Raw genomic sequence first — 18,650 nt, 5'->3', positions numbered from 1 at the left:
ACATAATTTGTGGCCAGTCTGTTATACAAAGAAATTATGAACACATGCAAAAACAAAAGAAAACCAACAAAATATTAATAACTAATTATGCTGTAGTCAATGTATGTTTTTTCCTGTTTTTTGTTTTCTTATGCATGGTGGATTTTGCATTTCTATGCATTTTGTATAGTAAAATAAAACCTGTAGCTGTAATTTTTTTTTTGCAAATTTTTTTTTTTAGATAAACACCTTAAAGCTGCAGTCCGTAGTTTTTCCTCTTTGTCGCCATTTCTGTTCGAAATCTGCAATTGCAGTTATTCAATTACGAATTGATTATTACTAGTATTAATAGTATCATGACCACGTTGCTAGCATGGTTTACCACGATTTACCATAGTTTACCATGATTTACTATAGTATACCATGACATTCCCAATTATTATACTTTATGTGGGTTGTGCACAGCGTGGATAAATCCAGTGTTTTGAGGAGAATGTGTGGCTGTCAGTCACCGTGCCGGTGTGGATACTGTCATTCGCAATCACAGATTCTACTTTTTGGAAGAATGACCAACATAAGAATTTTCACCGGAAAATGTCGTCTGAACAAGTAACTTCCACTTTTGTTCTGACCAACTAAGGGAAAAAAGCATTGCAGTAAATCGCGCTGATTAAATCTAACGATTGCTTATATCACGTCAAACCGTGCAAATTATACTTTGTTCTCAAATTGTTAATGTTAACAATATCAGCACTGCGTGACTACATTTAATGCCCTACAGATATTCATCCTTGTTTTCATATGGGCCAGTTGCAGTCTCTTTTTTTCTCTAGCCACTCCGAAGTCCGAAGTCTTCTGCATTTTACAACGGGTGAATCTCCAGTTGTCACTGGTGATTGTCGTGTGAACCTTTCTGGATCTGCCATCAAATTGACCAGTTTAATTCTATCAAGTGCTGAGAGAAAAGGCTATAATCTCCACCTCCAACATCCTCACACGCAACATAGCCTACTAGCCGAGACACCTTCTTTATGTGTACAGATGTAACGTAATGATGCAAAGACATGGTCGAATTTCCCAAGGAAATCCACCAGTACCACTGGAATTAAAAACATTATTACAAGCTTACCGTTTTAAAATTGAGCTAAGCAGATAGTTTTGAACACTGGCTGGTTATGTACTTGCTAAAAAATATATTTTAGATCATTTTTAACCCATAAAAGTTACGGACTGCAGCTTTAAGCAAATTTAGTGTTTTATTCTTCCCTTATATTTTAAATACGGTATATATATATATATATATATATATATATATATATATATATATATATATATGTGTGTGTGTGTGTGTGTGCTGATTTGTGTACAACAAAGTACTGACACAATGTGGACAAAATAAAAATGAGCATTTATTTAAACTGTCTGTTTTGGAAAAAAATTTGTTGGATGTCAAACTTGATGTTAATTCATTACATGAGGGAATTAAAGTTAAAGGTCTAAACTAAAACAAAACAAAAGAAAATTAAACAACTGAACAGGTACAAGAAGCACTGTCCACCAGAACCCTGTCATCTTGATGAAATGAGCTTGTGTGACCTGAATCTGAAATGTAATGGTTTTAGAAAAAGGGCAAATGAGAAGGTTGATTCTTTAATAAAAGACGCTATCAGTGGTCATAATTCATTCTTCATGAATTCCCCCTTAATGTCTATGTCTATATATGTGCGTAAGTGTGATTGTGACCGTCTTACCTGACCCAGGTTATCGAAGTTGTACTTCCTACGGACCCATTTGTATTTAGCCAGCAGACACTCTGATCTATTGGTGATGTTTCTAGTGTCAAAGCCTTCACAGTGATGAAACTTCCCCTTAAAGAGCTGAGTAAATAAAGACACCTTACATTTAGACAGCATTAATACAAATGAACTGATCATTACAAAGCAAACAACTGCTCTGACTACCAAAGGTTTATTTAATAAATAAAATCATTAATAAAAGTTAATAAAAATGAGATTTTTATTCTTTCAGTAATTTAGACACTAGCAGCATGTGTGTACCTGAACTCCCAGAATGCCAAAGACAATAAAGAAAGCGCAACAGATTAACACAATATTTCCAATAGGTCTGAGAGATGTGATCAATGTTTCAACGACCAGCTTCAGTCCGGGGGCCCTGCTTATGACCCTGACAACACAAACACACAAAGAAATGCATATTTAGTGTTGCAACAATATCTGAACTCAAAGCAAAACCACTGAACTAGAAAGAGGCTGTTAATAAAAAGGCTCAGAGCTGCACAACAAGCTTTCGAGACGAGATGTGCTCTAGTATTAGCCTTGAAATGAATAGTCTGCTCAGCAGAATATATCTCCGTCTGTCTTTGTTCAGATATGTGTAGTGGAACAGTTACATATGGAGGCTTGATTCTGCCATGGAACAGAAAAAAAAAAGACTTCAAAAATTGCGACTTCAATAGTTCAAAAGCTTCAATAGTTTTCTGACTAAGATATTAAATGGTTCAAGGTTTCAGCACCATGGACAGCAACATTATTAAAAGTTTATTTTTATTAGGGATATATTTTGTTTTATTGAGTAACTACTGGTTGCCTAGTAAAGCTTGTGAATGACATTCACGGATGTTGCTTCATGTTTTAGACAACGAATCAGATTTTTTGCCACTACAAACAAACATTTTGGAAGGAAAAGGCTACATATAAATGGAATCATTACATAAAATGTTTAATATAAAAGAGAACGAGTGCTCTTTGCCATCGTGGCTATTTATCAGCGGTCTATCTAGGTTCATTAAAACCATTCAGGCTCGTACCCCTAGAGATCATAAATTAGAGGAAAGTTACTGACCGCTAAAATGAACTACTTCTCTATCTTGCCTCGAAACTCCACTACAGGATGAAGTGACGGATCACGTGCGCTCCACTGACTTCACTCCTGTTGGTTGTTGCTCCCGAAAGTCGCTCTTCATTTGTATTAAGTTAAACATATCTCAATATTGTCACACCACTGGACACGCCTACATCCTGTTGCTCGAAATAGTGGTATTTAGGGCTGGGCGATTTTGCCTAAAAAAAAAATCTTCGATTTTTAAAGAAAAATTCGAGTTTCGATTCGATTTTCGATTTTTTTTTTCAATAAACTTAAAAAATGACTGCAGACATCAGATATTGTGTGAAAAGTGCAACTTTATTGCTATGACTGTCCTCAAGAGTTAAAATGCGTAGAATCCCAAAACAAAAAGTAAATGAGGCTCTGTCATTCAACAATTTCAAGCTTTAACCACTGATCTATATAGAATGACATTATATAGATCAGTGGCTTTAACCCAGGTTTAAGCAAAAGTGCAATAACTTCACAGTAGCTTAAATTTTCTGTTCAAGAAATCAGATAATTACAAATTTTGTAACATATAACATTACAATTAAAAAAATAAACTCTTCTCAGTATAGTGTATACTGTGAATATAAAAAATGAAACATGCATGTGGCAGACATAGCCTGCTCAAAGAGTGAACAAATGTAAACTTTTATCTATAACAACAAAACACCTCGCTTTTCGACAGAATAAATTGGCAGCATGTCTGTGGCAATATAAAACGTGATCGCCTCTGTAATCGCTTTCCATCGCGCTCCGTTCTTATAAGGCACACAGTTTGTAAAGCTCTCAGGAAGTGTAATTTGCTTTTAGCAGGTGTGTTAGAGGAGCCGTTTTCGCTACGGAGCCGGCTGCACTTCTCCCATTCTTCGCGATATTTATTCCTCAGGTGCCATGTTGTTTTGATTGTGTTACGCGCTTCTTTTAGTATCTATGGTTACGCGGGGCGGGGGCCGGCTGGCTCATATCGCGCTTTGGTAACGCACAAGGACGAAACGCGGAAAAGTCCGAAAAAACTATTGTGGCAAAAAAACTCGAGTTTGCAAAAAAAAAATCGTTTTACACTACAAAATCGATAAATCGATTAAATCGATTTTTTGCCCAGCCCTAGTGGTATTGTGAACGCAGCTTCACCAGCTCCAATTCACTTTCATTGTATTGAAAAAGCAGTGTGAACATTCTGCTAAACATTTACTTTTGTGATCCACGGACGAAATATAGGGGAACTAGCCCTTTAAGAATATTAAAACAGCCCACAATAGAGGACATAATGTACTTCCAGACATTTATACACACCCACACATACCTTTAATAAAAATCTTACCTCAAGGGTCTTAGTGTTCTGAGCAGTCGAAGAACTCGTAATATACCCAGGATTCTGTTCCCGCCAGAGGATGCGAGTGAGACCAGGATGTCCACAATAGACACAAATACCAGAAAGCCATCTAGAACATTCCAGCTGCTCTTCAGGTACGAGCCTGGGCCAGCGTACAGCCCAAGAGAAACCACCTACAACACCAACAGCATAATAATCATAACCATCACTGACATTTTGCATTATCATTGTTTTATTATATTAAAAATATAAGTTGAATAAAAACAACCCTCTACGGACATACTGAAGCTCGAGTCGCCATTGGCTAGTGCATTTTTTATTTTACTCGCCAGACTTTTTACATGGAATGCAAAAACAATGCAAATAAACAAATTCTACATAAATATAATATAAAATATAAATTTCAAACACTATTAAAGGCAAGTAAACAGTCTGTAATAAAATAAGAACAAATAATCAAACTACAAGCAATAGCACAAATAAACACAATAGAACAAAGATACAAATTAAATAAATAGTGCTTTTCAGGGTTTTCAGGTGGATCTAACAGTATTTAGATACAGATTAGATAGATTAGGTACAGAAATTTAATAAAGTAATCAAATTGAAAATAAAACGGCATAGTCTTCACTGTATACATTAAATATAGATTAATACTTACAGTTACAAAAGTTATTCAGTTAAGAGCACTGAGTGTTTGATTAACATTAAAAACATATATTAGGCTGCTGTCACTTTAAGACAATGCATCCAGTATACTGATACTGTTACATTCACTTAAGACATAACCGACTTTGTTTACTAGGATACTCGCCAAGACAGGCATTTTGACAATTTTGTGTGAAATTGTCCGTTCAAGAGCAGGAAGACGTGAAAGAGCTCAAATCAGTATTCGCGTCCTGTCAGACGGGGTTTACTGGGCTTTCTGTCAGATGCGCACAAGTTATCTTTTGTGTCTTCTTGCGCTTGAATGTTTAAATAGGCAAGGCTAAAAAACAAGTGCAAATGATAAACTTTCATGACAATACAGAACTGGCCCGATCGGGACAGGGACAGTGACAGATCTGTCAACTCTTGGCCATCGGGCCGTCCTGACGAGCCCTGTATTTAGATCCAGCGCGTCAATTCTCTTTATGTGGCATGTGTAAAAGCCTTTCTCTTTCTCTCACGTTGAGTGTGTGTGTGAGAAAGCGACAGATGGCGCTCTCAGCTAAACGACTGTGCGTAAAGCTCAGCAGACAATGAAATTATATATCTGAGCTAAACTTATTTTTTGCCTCTAACTCAATCACAGGCGACTGAAGTCATACAGTTTACAAGCCATTGGCTAATTAAAGACATTTTTAGTCGCCTAGCATTACATTATGCGAGTGATTTACTCGCATTGCAGAGGGTTGAAAAATAATAAAAATGTTACTAAAATGTATGCCTTTATTCAATCAATTAATAATTTTTAATTAATTTCCTACCTTCACAGTCATCTCAGCCACAAAGATCACAGTGAAGATGTAGTTGGACACTTTAAGAAAAATCCGCTCCTGTCAAACAATGATAAATGAATAATGAAAATGTAATTTAAAATGGCAACAAATGCACCATATTCATTACAGACCAATACAAGAGCAGCTTTGAGATGTTACCATGTTTCCCCTACTGATGAGAAGTCACCCAGTGGCTTTTTAAAGTATTTATTGTGCAGTACATTTTCATTTCTGAGTTACAATGGTTATTGTAATTTTGAAGTTGTATGTGGGTTTCTTTTTTTATTATGATAATGGGCTTAAAGATTAATACTTTTTTTTAGCAAGGATTTATTAGATTGATCAAAAGTGACAGTAAACACTTTTATATTGTTAACAAATGATTTCTATTTCAAATTAATTCTGTTCTTTTAAACTTTCTACACAAAGAATCCTGAAAAAAAACATATTTCCAAAAATATATGAATATATACAGTAAATATATGATACAAATATAACATAAACACAACATTGATAATATTAAGAAATGTTTCTTGAGCATCAAGTCAGCATATTAGAAAGATTTCTGAAGGATCATGTTACACTTAAGACTGGGGTCATGATGCTGAAAATGTATCTTTGCCATCACAGAAATAAATAGTTAAATAAATCGTCATTTTTATTAAATAAATGCAGCCTTGGCGGCCATAAGAGATCATGCATGAGATTATGCAAAAATATGAAACATTTCACCGACACAAACTTTTGAATGGTAGTGTACATATATAATAGAGCTTAATGAAAGTGCTAGAAATGAGTGTAGTGATTGTGTTCACCGTGCTGTCGGGCTGGATGTCGGGTCTCTCTAGAGCGATTGTGATGCAGTTGAAGAAGATAAAGAAGAGCACAATATGATCAAACATCTTATGAGTGATGACTTTCTGACAGCGCATCCGGAACCTGCAGAGAACGAGAGGGAAGCAGCCGTGTGTATAGCATGAGAATGTGCAAGCACAGCATTCATTAGTTGTGTATATGTGTGTGTTGGCTGGTTCTCTGTGTTGCTACTCACTTATTATGAGGGGAAAATAAATAAAGAGACCAATCCTCATGGTCACTGCACCACTGGGGTTTATACGGCTCCAACAGTCTCTTCATGATGAGACACCAGCTCTAAACAAAACATACAATACCAGATAAGAAGAAGAAAGATGCAGAAGGAAAATACACAAAGAAGTTGTTGTTTAAAAAAAAAAGAAGAAGAAAAAAGTTAGTGGTGCAAAACTTGCCACAATGATGCTAAAGTATGTTACAATCTAAATTTATGGGATGGATAGATAGATAGATAGATAGATAGAGAGATAGATAGAGAGATAGATAGAGAGATAGATAGATAGAGAGATAGATAGATAGATAGATAGATAGATAGATAGATAGATAGATAGATAGATAGATAGATAGATAGATAGATAGATAGATAGATAGAGAGAGAGAGAGAGAGAGAGAGAGAGAGAGAGATAGATAGATAGATAGATAGATAGATAGATAGAGAGATAGATAGAGAGATAGATAGAGAGAGAGATAGATCATTAATGAAATAATGATAAATAATGAAAAATTATTTAAGAAGAGGTCCCACCTCCTCAAATTCATCATCATCTGCCCCTTGTGTGGATGTTGGCTCGGGGTGTTTAATTTTTGGAGAGGATGGATAACCTCCATCTAATCTGCCATTGCACTCCAAATATGGGCGTGGAACCTGCAAGAGCTCTGGATAATCAAACGACCCTAGACATGACACTCCGCCCAGACTGCCGGTCCTGCTGGATTTCCCATCATCTGATTGATTATCATCCATGCTGTCCTGTCCCGCTCCAGAAAGCAACGACTCGCGATCTCTTGACTGAGCACGTCTTATTAGACTGGGGGCCTGGCCAAGACTGTTCCAACTGGAGCGGCGACTTCCCCAAAGGCTGGACTACAACAGACACGCAAATTGTAGCTGTTTATCATGGCATGCAACCAATGGTGTAGTATGGAAGAATCATTCAAAAATCAATAAGTTGACATGTATAAAATAGTGAGGAAAATACAGTATATACTATATATATATATATATATATATATATATATATACTCTATGTATAACATTTAATTACATTTTAGATTGAATTAAGTTTAATAACAATCAAAATTCATATATATAATTTATTACACCATGGTCTGATTCTGATTGGCTGGAAGGTAGCTCAAGGTCAAAAGTTTAAGGTGTTTTGTTGCATACTGAAATGAATGAACTTCCAGGTGTGCATAATTTGATGGGTTCATTTAATCTTGTTCACTGCTTAAATTACTGAGGCATGTATTCGCAGCAGACAAAAAACCTGTGTGCATTCACAGCCATTCCAAACACACTATTGTTCTGCTTCTGCTCCACGCTCTCACCTTTCTTCTGCTGAAGCCCTCTCTGGTTGGATCGCTAAAACAACATCCCTGCTTGAGCATTACTCACAATAAATGAAGCCGGGTTTATGTGGGTTTATGTGTTTGCACCACTGCTGCACATGACTTAAATGAATAAAATAGCTACATTATATTTCTCAGCAATAAGGGGTTAATATAGTTGTTTTTGGATGTTTTTAATATAGTTGTTTAAGGAATTAAACTCACGGCTTTGTTGTGAGACGCTGCACAGATGCAGATTAGTCACACACACATTTCCCATCTCTCTCTCTCTCTCTCTCTCTCACTCGATAATTAAAATAAATGCTAAAATTCATTCATTAAAATAAATTTAATCATACGCACTACTTCATCCCTGTGTCTGAATTAAACTTGAGCGCTGCAAACATCAATAACCGCTTTAACTTGTCAATTTTGGCAAATGACCATGGTATAAGCAGGTTAATCCACGGCTAGCCATGCATTAAACGGTTTGAATGTAATTTACTTTGCATCGGGTGGTTCGTTTTCTCCACGTCACGCATTAAAATAATTTAAAGGTGGGTTAAGTCGTTATTGAAATATGCTGTTTGGAAGTTAGCCGGGCCGACACAACAACAAACGTGTAGCCAATCAGCAGTAGCGTATGACGGTGGAGGACAGAGAACGAGCAAGAGGGAGATTTGAACTGAAAAAAGACTGCAGAAATAGAGATGAGACACAATAGAAAAGAGAAAAGCTCAAAAGAAATCACTGGAAAATAAAGGGTTATGTCTGGGCAAGAGCTTTAGGATTTTAAAAAAACTAATTACCCCACCTTTAATGCACAGCTAGCACTTGCATATGTAATGGATGCTAATACAACTGATCACTAGCCTGGGAAAACCCAGACAACTTCCGGCAAATTTAGATTTGTTCTGCAAGTAAGTCTGGCAAAGAGCTCATTCAAGCCCATTTCCCCATGCCGAGAAATCAAGGCACCAATCAGAAACGTTGAGGCGGGCTTTACACATGACAATCGCTCTGATTGGTTTTAGGTCTAGCCTATCCAGAGGCATTTGAGCGACGTCCACTCCGACGTCCGTTGGTGAAGCGCACCAACTTTTAAATGCATTATTATATTCAAACTGCAAACACATGAGGACAGTCTCCATGAAAGACCCACTGGCAGATGAACGTGCTACTACATTTCTCTCCAAAACGGTAGGAAATTAAATTAGATTTAATAGAGGATTTTAACTGTGACAAGATGATTGACAGGGCAGTTTACATGACGGGATGCACGCGACAGATCCGTCCGATAAAGATGACGAAGTAGTATGTCCCAAAGTTGCCTACTTTTTTGCTACACATTCAAAAGTAAATACATTTTCTTCACAAAAAGAGTACATATGGCGTAGTGTAACCATAGACTGTAAAAAAATAGAGTGTAACATAGGCGAATTGGGATATGCATATGGCTTTACACATGACGATCTCTGATTGGTTTTAGAAGTTTTAGGTCTATCCAATTGTGCCCAGAGGCATTTGAGCGACGTCCGTTGGTGACGCCCCTTTGGAAATGAGTTATTAAAGGAGCTTTGCCAGACCATAACTCAGTTACTACTGAGAATGGTCTGGTTTTAACCAGGCTAACTGATCACAGCAGTGAAGAGCAGTTTTTTCTTTCATATTTTAATACATTTCATACATTTTATTTATTAATTTATCCATACTTGGTTATGTATTTATTTATTTTAGTTTCAAATATAACAGGTAGGTGAAGTTCTAAATGTCTAGATGCAGACATCCCAACCTGCAAAAGTTCATTTCAGGGAGGTACCCCCCCCCCCCCCCAAAAAAAATGGAAGGAGGACAAGGATATGACATTTCACCACAGAGATGTTGTCCCTCAAATATATATAAGCATAATACATAATTTCTATAGCCTATAGGCCTATGCATTTATTTGTTCATAATGTTACAATTTGTAGATTACTTTTACTATTTATAAGCTGCTTATACTATTCATGTAAACTGCTTTTATTTATATTCCATTGCAGCTTTAAACAGGTCTAAGGAATAGGCTAATATGCACATGAATGAAATGAAACTTGTTGAACTCACCTCAACATGTCTTTTACAATCATTTAACCCGCCATGGGCAATGCTGAAGTCACTGTTACAAACTTTACAGCGTGCAAGACTATCATTATGTTTTACTCTTATAAGACAGGGGTACACTTTCATGTAGTCTGCCGTAAAATGTATCTTATACTTTCGTTTTTTGCATGTTTTTTTGTGGCACTCTCCCGTTGCCATGGCGCTCCTGTTTCTAGATACACTGAACTGATTAATTCGGTTCGGGAGAAGCGATAAAACCCGCCCACACTGACAATTGATTGGTTGATTTACCGAAACAGGCCAATCAGATGCTCTCTATCTTACGTGCGCACACACGCACACACGCAAGGTCTCTCGCTCCCTCTCCCTCTCTGCTGTGCACGCGCGCTCTGGCTCGCTCGCTCTAGATTCCGGGAGATTTTAACTCATTTGCGGGTATCAGGGAGCCGCTATCAATATGCGGGAGACTCCCGGAACTTCCGGGAGACTTGGGATGTCTGTAGATGTGTCCTGTATAAGGCTACTTATGTTTCAATATTAAACCAAAAATCCAATACAAAAAACAATAAAGGCAATAAAACAATAAGATGCCATGGTAAAACCACTAATGAAGAAGTGAATGTCTGTTTTAAAAAATTCTTGCTGAAAATTTGAGATTAATATTCATGCTTGGTGTAAAAAAAGCCTTAAAATGGATCATTCTAATATGATTATATAAGTTTTGAGATGAAAATTATTTGTGTAAGTTTACATGTAACGGCATTTCCTACTCACCAGGGATCTCTGGTCATGGGGTTCGGTGGAGGTGTTGCTGTTGCGCCGTGATTGGCTGTAGATGTGTGACACCTCAGTTCTGGGTGTGGCGTTGAGTTGTATGTGTGTGTTGTGAGGTGGCATAGACGCTCGAGGTTCCAGGTGTCCGTTAGAGATGGGCATTAATGTCTGCATTTTCATCTCTGATCCTAATTTCAACAAGGGATTAGCATAAAATAATAAAGCACACAAACAGCTGTGCACAAAGACATGCACGAGCACACACACCTGATTTCAGTAGTTCTCTCAGTTTGTCCTCATCACCATAGTCAGATGACATGTCATCATCAATGTCTGATCTGCTAGCATCACCCTGAAAGAGATAGAGAGAAATGACATTTAAAGGCTTAAATTCAGAATTCATGATAATGAATGATTAAATTTTCATATCAGCCCAAACAACACAAGGCCACCATAAATAAATGCAGAACAAACACAATAACATTTGCTCTTTCAAGGGTATGCAACTCTCTACCTTCTACTTTCATGCTTAGTTAACCCGTTTTTCATTTTTTCCTCGTCCTATTTCCTGCTGAGTCATTGAACTCCCATTCCAATGCATTTAAAATCAACATGAAACAGCATTCAGACCTATTTCACTTTTAAAATGTGACTCAAAACTGATGTCTGGCCAAGGAAAATTGACATCTTCAACCTTCATTCAAATATTATGAAGTGTTTGATAAAGATTTTGTAAGCATATTGCGTAGTTGTGCTTGGAGTCAATTGTTTTATTTGTGATAACGCAACGAAACATGCCAAATTGTGCAGACATAATTTTTGCCCAGGCTGTCATACAAAGGAATTATGAACACATGCAAAAACAAGAAAGATCCAATTAAATGTTAATAACTGATTATGCTGTACTTAATTTTTTAGCTTTTTCCTGCAGTGAGCCACTTGTTTTTCTATGCTTTTTTTTGCATAGTAAAATAAAACCTGTAACTGTAGTTTGTCTTTTATATATAAAATAAAAAAAATATATATAATTTTGTCAGATAAATACCTTAACTAAGTATATATTTAAAAAATCTTAAATATTTTATTCATAATTTGATGGTCATTTAAAACAAATATCCTCTCCGGACATCACTTTTGGCCACTACTGTATTTCTGGATGAAACAGTATATTTCACTGGAAAGAAAACCACAAGGAATTCATTTTATTGTAAAAAGTGGGTGTTCAATACCAAAGCGAACCAGAAATACTTCCTGGAGGAGTTGTACCACACAAGCAATGGATATTGACAGGGGCGTAGGGGGGATGGGGGGAGATAACCCCCCAATATTTAAATCTATGCATTACAACCCCGCCCCCAAAACCAAACCAAAATCTATGCCCTTGGATATTGAGATTTGCTTCTTTGTACTCCAAAATGTATTGTAAATGCATGGGAAATGGTGGAGAAAAAATGTGAATGAATGAGAATTGGCATTTTCATCCGAGTAACAACAGGAAAAATGTGTGTAAATGTGTACTGGCGTATTGTGTGAGAAGTGTCCAGTGTGTGATATTACCTTGCAGACAAAAGAGAGAGAGAGAGAGAGAGATAAAAGACAGAGAGGAAAAAAAAGGAACAACAGAAGGTTTGAGTGAAAGCGTGTTCCTATCACACCAGCTGCAGCCCGGCGCCTGCGCTTATACACTACAGATGCGTCTCATCTACATCAAAATTACACACACAAGCCAAACATACACCGATCCACACAATCAATCTCTTTGATGTGACACCAATAACGAAAAGAAACAAGCGCGTGTATTTGTTCATTTCCATGTGCGCTCAAAGGAAATCCCTTTTTTCATGGTGTGCATAACAGTTACTGTGCTGTAATTGAGTTACAGTGCAATAATTCCAGTCCTCTGATAACATCTTATTCTTAACTTGAACAATTCCCTCTTGGAAACTCAATTAAATGCAATATGGCCTCATCTAATTCACTCGTGCGGAGGATTCGCGCAGATGTTGAAAAGCAGAGGAAGTAGTTTCAACGAGTTTGTTACAGTAGTAGCCCCACAAAGTATTTAGAGACTCAAGCCAAAGTGTACAATGTCATCGCATTAGATGCAAAATATCAAAGATATTACAAGGACACTTTTCAAGCAAAACATTTCAAGAAAATAGATAGAGTCCCTAATTCAACATCTGACATCTTACCTCAGCTTGGAAACCCTCTACTAAGATGGCAACCAGTAAGTTGAAGAGGACGTAATTCCCAAAGGTCATCAAGGCCACAAAGTACAGAGCGGCCAATGGGGAGGTGGAGGCCATGCCGTTATACAGAACCACATTCCAGTCCTCCTGGGTCAAAATCTGTCGAGACACAGGACAAATTTCACTTTTTAAACTATTGTCTCACACTGAGTAGGTAAATTACATCTAATCAGAAATAAACACCTTTATCTAAACGCTATTAAAAACATATGTAATGTAAAAATATAATGTATTAATTACAACAACACCTCTATGTGTACAACATACCTGGAAAGAATCAGAATTTAGCTCAATTTTAACAAAAATCTATATAATTGGTGATATACAAATATTTGCATATTTACAAAATTGTCTTTTAAAAAATAATAATAAAGAAAATAAAATCAGTTTGAGAAATGAATATGGATGACGTCACTCACTGCCCACCAAACTGACCAGATTTACAATATTTAATCTACAGGTATTCTACAGGTATTACAAATTACTATTATTATAATATATTTGTGTTTCATTTTAACGACTGCAAAGTTTATCTGGCATGAAAATATCCTTTCCTTAAAAATGCACAAGAAGGAGAAGAAGGTGTTTAAATTCATTTTTAACTTTGCAATACAAATTTTCTTTAAAACACACTATTTCCACACACACACACAAATTTACATTTATAATTAACTAAAAATATAATAAGATAAAAACCTCATTAGCTCAAGCAAATTAGCAAACTATTTATGATGTTTACACCAACTACAGTAAGAGTTATTTGACTAAGAGGTATTTTTTACACCAAGTAAAACAAATGTAAACTTTATTATTATTATTATTATTATTATTATTATTATTTTTTGCCTCATTTAAAATTCAACTGCAAATGCAAAGAAACTTTGTGTAGTTTGTTTTTCGCACATTCACAACAGAGCCCGAACCCATCTCTGCCTCTTCCTGCAGACTGATTTAGAACAGAGGAAACACAGCAGGTTCAGTCTGGAGTTTATATTCTGCTTACAAACGCACACACACACACACACACACACACCGACAGAAATAGAGATTAGGGAAATTAAAGGCTCCCGATACAGAAGAAACCCTGACTCCGGTGGCTTCCCTCAGGGCCTGGAGTTAATACAGCATCATATCAGTATTTGCACAAGTGTCACCCCCAATGACCTCATCACACTGCCCAATACTGCAGGGAGAGGGATGATGACCTCATCTTGTCTGCAATATTATAGGGCAGGATTTGGTGACCTCAGCAATTTCAACTCTGACACAATTTGTGGAAGTTTGAATAATCCCAGTCTTAAAAGTAAGACTGATATATACATAAACACGTGCACTCATAATAGAGCGTACGTGAGGCTTTTTATTGGTATTATAAAGTAGATTGGAGAAGAAAAATTATAGTTTTGGAAATGATTTTCAAATCATAAATATAAATGTACAGCTTCAAAAATGAGATGACGCAAGGATTTGTTCCTTAATTTAAGGGAGGCTAAATACCCGCAATCCCTTGCCTCAGCATTTTTGCAAAACGCTGCTGTTCCCACATTGAGGAGTGAGTATTTAAAGCTTGCCTCCGAAGACTAAAAATGATATTTCTGGACTTTAAATGAATACAAGCTGCAGTAAGCATCAGTTTAGTGACCTATAGACTCTCAGTGGTCAGCGAAATGTGGGGATTTCAGGAACAGCAGCTTCAAAAAACTAGTTGTATGTTTTATCATTCACTAAAGAGGACTTTTATGTTACTAAATAAGTAGAATAAGTAGTTCTCCCTGAAATATTTCTACCTCTGAAAAAAATAATTGACATCCATATATTGTTTATTAAACAGTTTGTGAACATTTTTCTGACCTGGAAAACGGTGACGATGGCCCAGAGGAGCGAGTCAAAGTTCTTCCTATCAGACACCGTGTCTCCATTCTCCAAACGTAGAGTAAACTTACACCCAAACAGATGCATTCCCAGTATACTAAACACAGAAGACGAGAGAGAGAGAGAGAGAGAGAGAGAGAGAGAGAGAGAGAGAGAGAGAGAGAGAGAGAGAGAGATGAGAAAAGTTTCAAAAACAAAATGTCTACTGCATTACTTCATGCAAGAATATCACAGACATTTTCAGGAAATTGTGTCCAATTGTGTCCAATTTACCACTGATATAATTATCAAGATACAGAACAAAAATATCATACTTTCACTTCGAAAAGGCTGATATTTGCTAGTTATGGATGAAATGTACCACTGTGACTCGGAAGCTGAATTAATGTTTTCATGAGTACCTGACAGCTTTATTATCGTTAACTATAAATAAAACCATAAAAAAATGACCTGAAATAAAATAAAATATAAAACTATATCTTTTATGTTTTTATTTTTAATATAGTTAAAAATATTTTTTTATATTTCTAACTACATTTCTATATTTTTTACATGAAAAATATTTCATTTCAGCTAGTTTCTAAGGCAACATTTCTTATTTTCATTAAGTTTAAGTTGAAGTACTAAAGGAAATGAACTAAAAACTAAAGTTTAATAAAAACTTTACAGACATTTAAAATCACAAAAACTGATAAAAAAATACAAAAACAACAAAATTACTAAAACTTTAAATGAAATAAAACAGAAAATATTAAAATAAAATTCAAAATATGAAAAACTACAATAGTATATCTAATGATATTAAAATTACTATATTAAAATAACACTGGTACTTGAGTATTGTGAAATTATGAGCATATTAATTCCAAACTCACTGTAATGGGATTGAAATAATGTTGTGCTTGAGGGTTATTAAAAATAATTTGCAAGGCTGTAACCACATATTTAAAGTCAGCATGAAATGTATTTCTAAATATATGTTATAGATCATATTTTAAACAATTCATCTGTGTATATTTTACTTAAAAAAATGTTTGGACCTCGTAATGTTTAATCGAAATGTCATAACTGGACCTGAAAAGCTGATGCATTAAACCAAGTTTTTCTTTTTCAATATTCCATTATAGTCAGGTCCCAAAATAGATAAATAGCCCTGGATAAGATGCAGTAGGCATTTTTGAGGAAAAGTACTTCAAGTGTTGTTTCTATATGATTTTTAGGTGCTGAATCCATTTCTGCCGTATAACAAGTTGTAAACATCACTGTTTTGGCATAAACAATAAAAACAAAATGGCTGCCAAAAAAATGGCTGCATTTATTGCAGTTTAAACATTAAACATTAGAACTAAAACTATGCATTCTCAGAATATTTAAACATGTAAACGATGAAAAAGCAACATTAACATGAAAGGGATAGTTTTTAATGGCTGCTGGAATTATGCCAAGGTACACTGGGAAGCATATATCAGTGGAAATATGCAATTATGCCCAGCCCGAAGGGGGGGACTTGGAATACACATGACCCCAGGGGGCTGCATATTGAGAATCACTGGGGTGTCCAGCTGCAGGTGGAATATTTCAAACCCAGGGGTGGCAAGGTAGCTTGCCGAGGGAAAGACACATGCTCAGAGAGGCTTACAGTGGACTACACACGTGGGGGTTGCCCAGAGGGCGTGTTAGGTGTAGCCCAGCCTGCAGATCTACATATGTCTGTTAGCGAGGCGCCATGCGCTAGAGCCCAAGAGGATGCCACACTCCGGGTGGAGCAGGCCGTCACACCAAGGGGGCATGGTCGACCTTGCTGCTGGTAAGCCAAAGCAATGGCGTCCACTATCCAGTGAGACAACCTTTGCTTGGAGAGAGCCTTTCCCTTCAGCTTCCCACCATGACAGACAAAGAGCTGGTCTGAAGTCCTGAAACAATGCATCCTGTCTATGTAAGTATGGAGGGTGCGTACTGGACAGAGCAGTGCCAAGGCTGGGTCTGCGTCCTCCAAGGGCAGCGCTTGCAGGTTCACCACCTGGTCTCGAAAGGGTGTGGTGGGAACCTTGGGCACAGTCTAGCGGTAGTGATGGTAGCCACCACCGCTGGTGGTACGGTACTCAAACCTGCCTCGTCCCGTCCAGGAACCACACATGGAGGTTTCAAAGATCGGGACGAGGGTGCCATAGGGTGCCCTGTCCCTGAGAAAGCAGGTTCTTTCTCAGAGGAATTGGCCAGGGAGGTGCTGTCGCGAAGAGTACTAGTTCTTGGAACCAGGTGCGCTTGAGCCAATACGGGGCAACCAAAATTACCTGCTCCTCGTCCTCCCTGATCTTGCGCAAAGTCTACGTAAGAAGGCTCACTGGGGGAAAACGCATACTTGCAGAGGCCCTGCGGCCAGCTGTGCGCCAGTGCATCCGTGCCGAGCGTGCCCTCGGTCAGAGAATAAAACAGGTCGCAGTGGCAAGAGTCGTGGGAGGCAAACAGATCTACCTGTGCGTCCCCGAACTGATCCCAAATCAGATGAACCGACTGGGGATGGAGTCCCCATTCTCCAGCGAGAGGCCGAAACAGAGACATATCAGCTGCACGGTTCAGGTCTCCCGGGATATAAATGGCTCGAAGCGACCTCAGATGCTTCTGACTCAATATGAGGAGGTGGCAGGCAAGTTGCGACATACGGCGGGAGTGCAGACCACCTTGTCGGTTGATGTACGTACGCTACTGTGGCGGTATTGTCTGATCGGACTAATACGTGCTGACCCCTGAGCAACGCACAGAAGCGGTGCAGGGTGAGACGTACAGCCAGCAACTCGAGGCAATTGACATGCCAAAGGCGCTGGGGTCTTGTCCAGGAGCCTGCGGCAGCATGTCCATTACACATGGCGCCCTAGCCCATTATGGAGGCATCTGTTGATACAACAACATGCCAGGAAACTCGTTCTATGGGCACTCCAGCCCATAGAAAACTGAGGTTCGTCCACGGGGTGAAGGTCTGACGGCAGTCACTGGGACTCGGAGCGTGCCGTGTTGCCATGCCCACCTCGGGACTTGATCGCGAAGCCAAAGCTGAAGCGGTCTCATATGAAGCAAGCCGAGCGACGTTACTGCGGCTGCGGATGCCATGTGCCCCAGGAGCCTCTGAAATAGTTTCAGTGGAACCGCACTCTTGCCCTCGAACTGACGAAGGCAAATTAGCAGTGACTGCGCGCACACGCTCATAAGCTGCACGCACATGGCGACCGAGTCGATTTCCATATCGAGAAAAGAGATCCTCTGCACGGAGCAGAGTTTGCTCTTCTCCCAGTTGACCCGAAGGCCCAGACAAGCTAGGTGCCGCAGCACTAGGTCCCTGTGTTCGCAAACCTGGTCTCGAGAGTGAGCTAGGATCAGCCAGTCGTCGAGAGGAACAAGGGCTGCCTCGACAACCTTTGTGAAGACGCGAAGAGACAGGGCTAGCCCGAAAGGGAGATCCGCGAACTGGTATGTCTGCCCCTCGAATTATATATATATATACTGGTATGCCTCATTTGCATATGTAAACATGACATTTCAGAAAAC

The 18,650-nt window shown here is 38.0% G+C and overlaps 1 protein-coding gene across 1 annotated transcript in view; it reads right to left on the bottom strand.

Annotated features, from left to right (window-relative positions):
- Nucleotides 1-18,650, bottom strand: part of cacna1hb (calcium channel, voltage-dependent, T type, alpha 1H subunit b) — a 105,251-nt gene that overhangs the window by 23,512 nt on the left and 63,089 nt on the right. Inside the window, exons 12-22 of the mRNA XM_081362348.1 lie at nucleotides 15,087-15,204; nucleotides 13,179-13,334; nucleotides 11,251-11,335; nucleotides 10,984-11,171; nucleotides 7,304-7,642; nucleotides 6,737-6,837; nucleotides 6,501-6,624; nucleotides 5,674-5,742; nucleotides 4,193-4,377; nucleotides 2,037-2,163; nucleotides 1,731-1,856 (exon numbers count right to left, since the gene is read on the bottom strand). Coding sequence (XP_081218474.1) covers nucleotides 1,731-1,856; nucleotides 2,037-2,163; nucleotides 4,193-4,377; nucleotides 5,674-5,742; nucleotides 6,501-6,624; nucleotides 6,737-6,837; nucleotides 7,304-7,642; nucleotides 10,984-11,171; nucleotides 11,251-11,335; nucleotides 13,179-13,334; nucleotides 15,087-15,204 — 1,618 coding nt within the window. The remainder of the gene's footprint in view (nucleotides 1-1,730; nucleotides 1,857-2,036; nucleotides 2,164-4,192; nucleotides 4,378-5,673; nucleotides 5,743-6,500; nucleotides 6,625-6,736; nucleotides 6,838-7,303; nucleotides 7,643-10,983; nucleotides 11,172-11,250; nucleotides 11,336-13,178; nucleotides 13,335-15,086; nucleotides 15,205-18,650) is intronic.

Source organism: Scardinius erythrophthalmus (genome assembly GCF_964197995.2).
Source record: "Scardinius erythrophthalmus genome assembly, chromosome: 3".
In the NCBI taxonomy this organism is placed as follows: domain Eukaryota; kingdom Metazoa; phylum Chordata; class Actinopteri; order Cypriniformes; family Leuciscidae; genus Scardinius; species Scardinius erythrophthalmus.
This window is presented reverse-complemented; position numbering and strand designations above follow the sequence as displayed.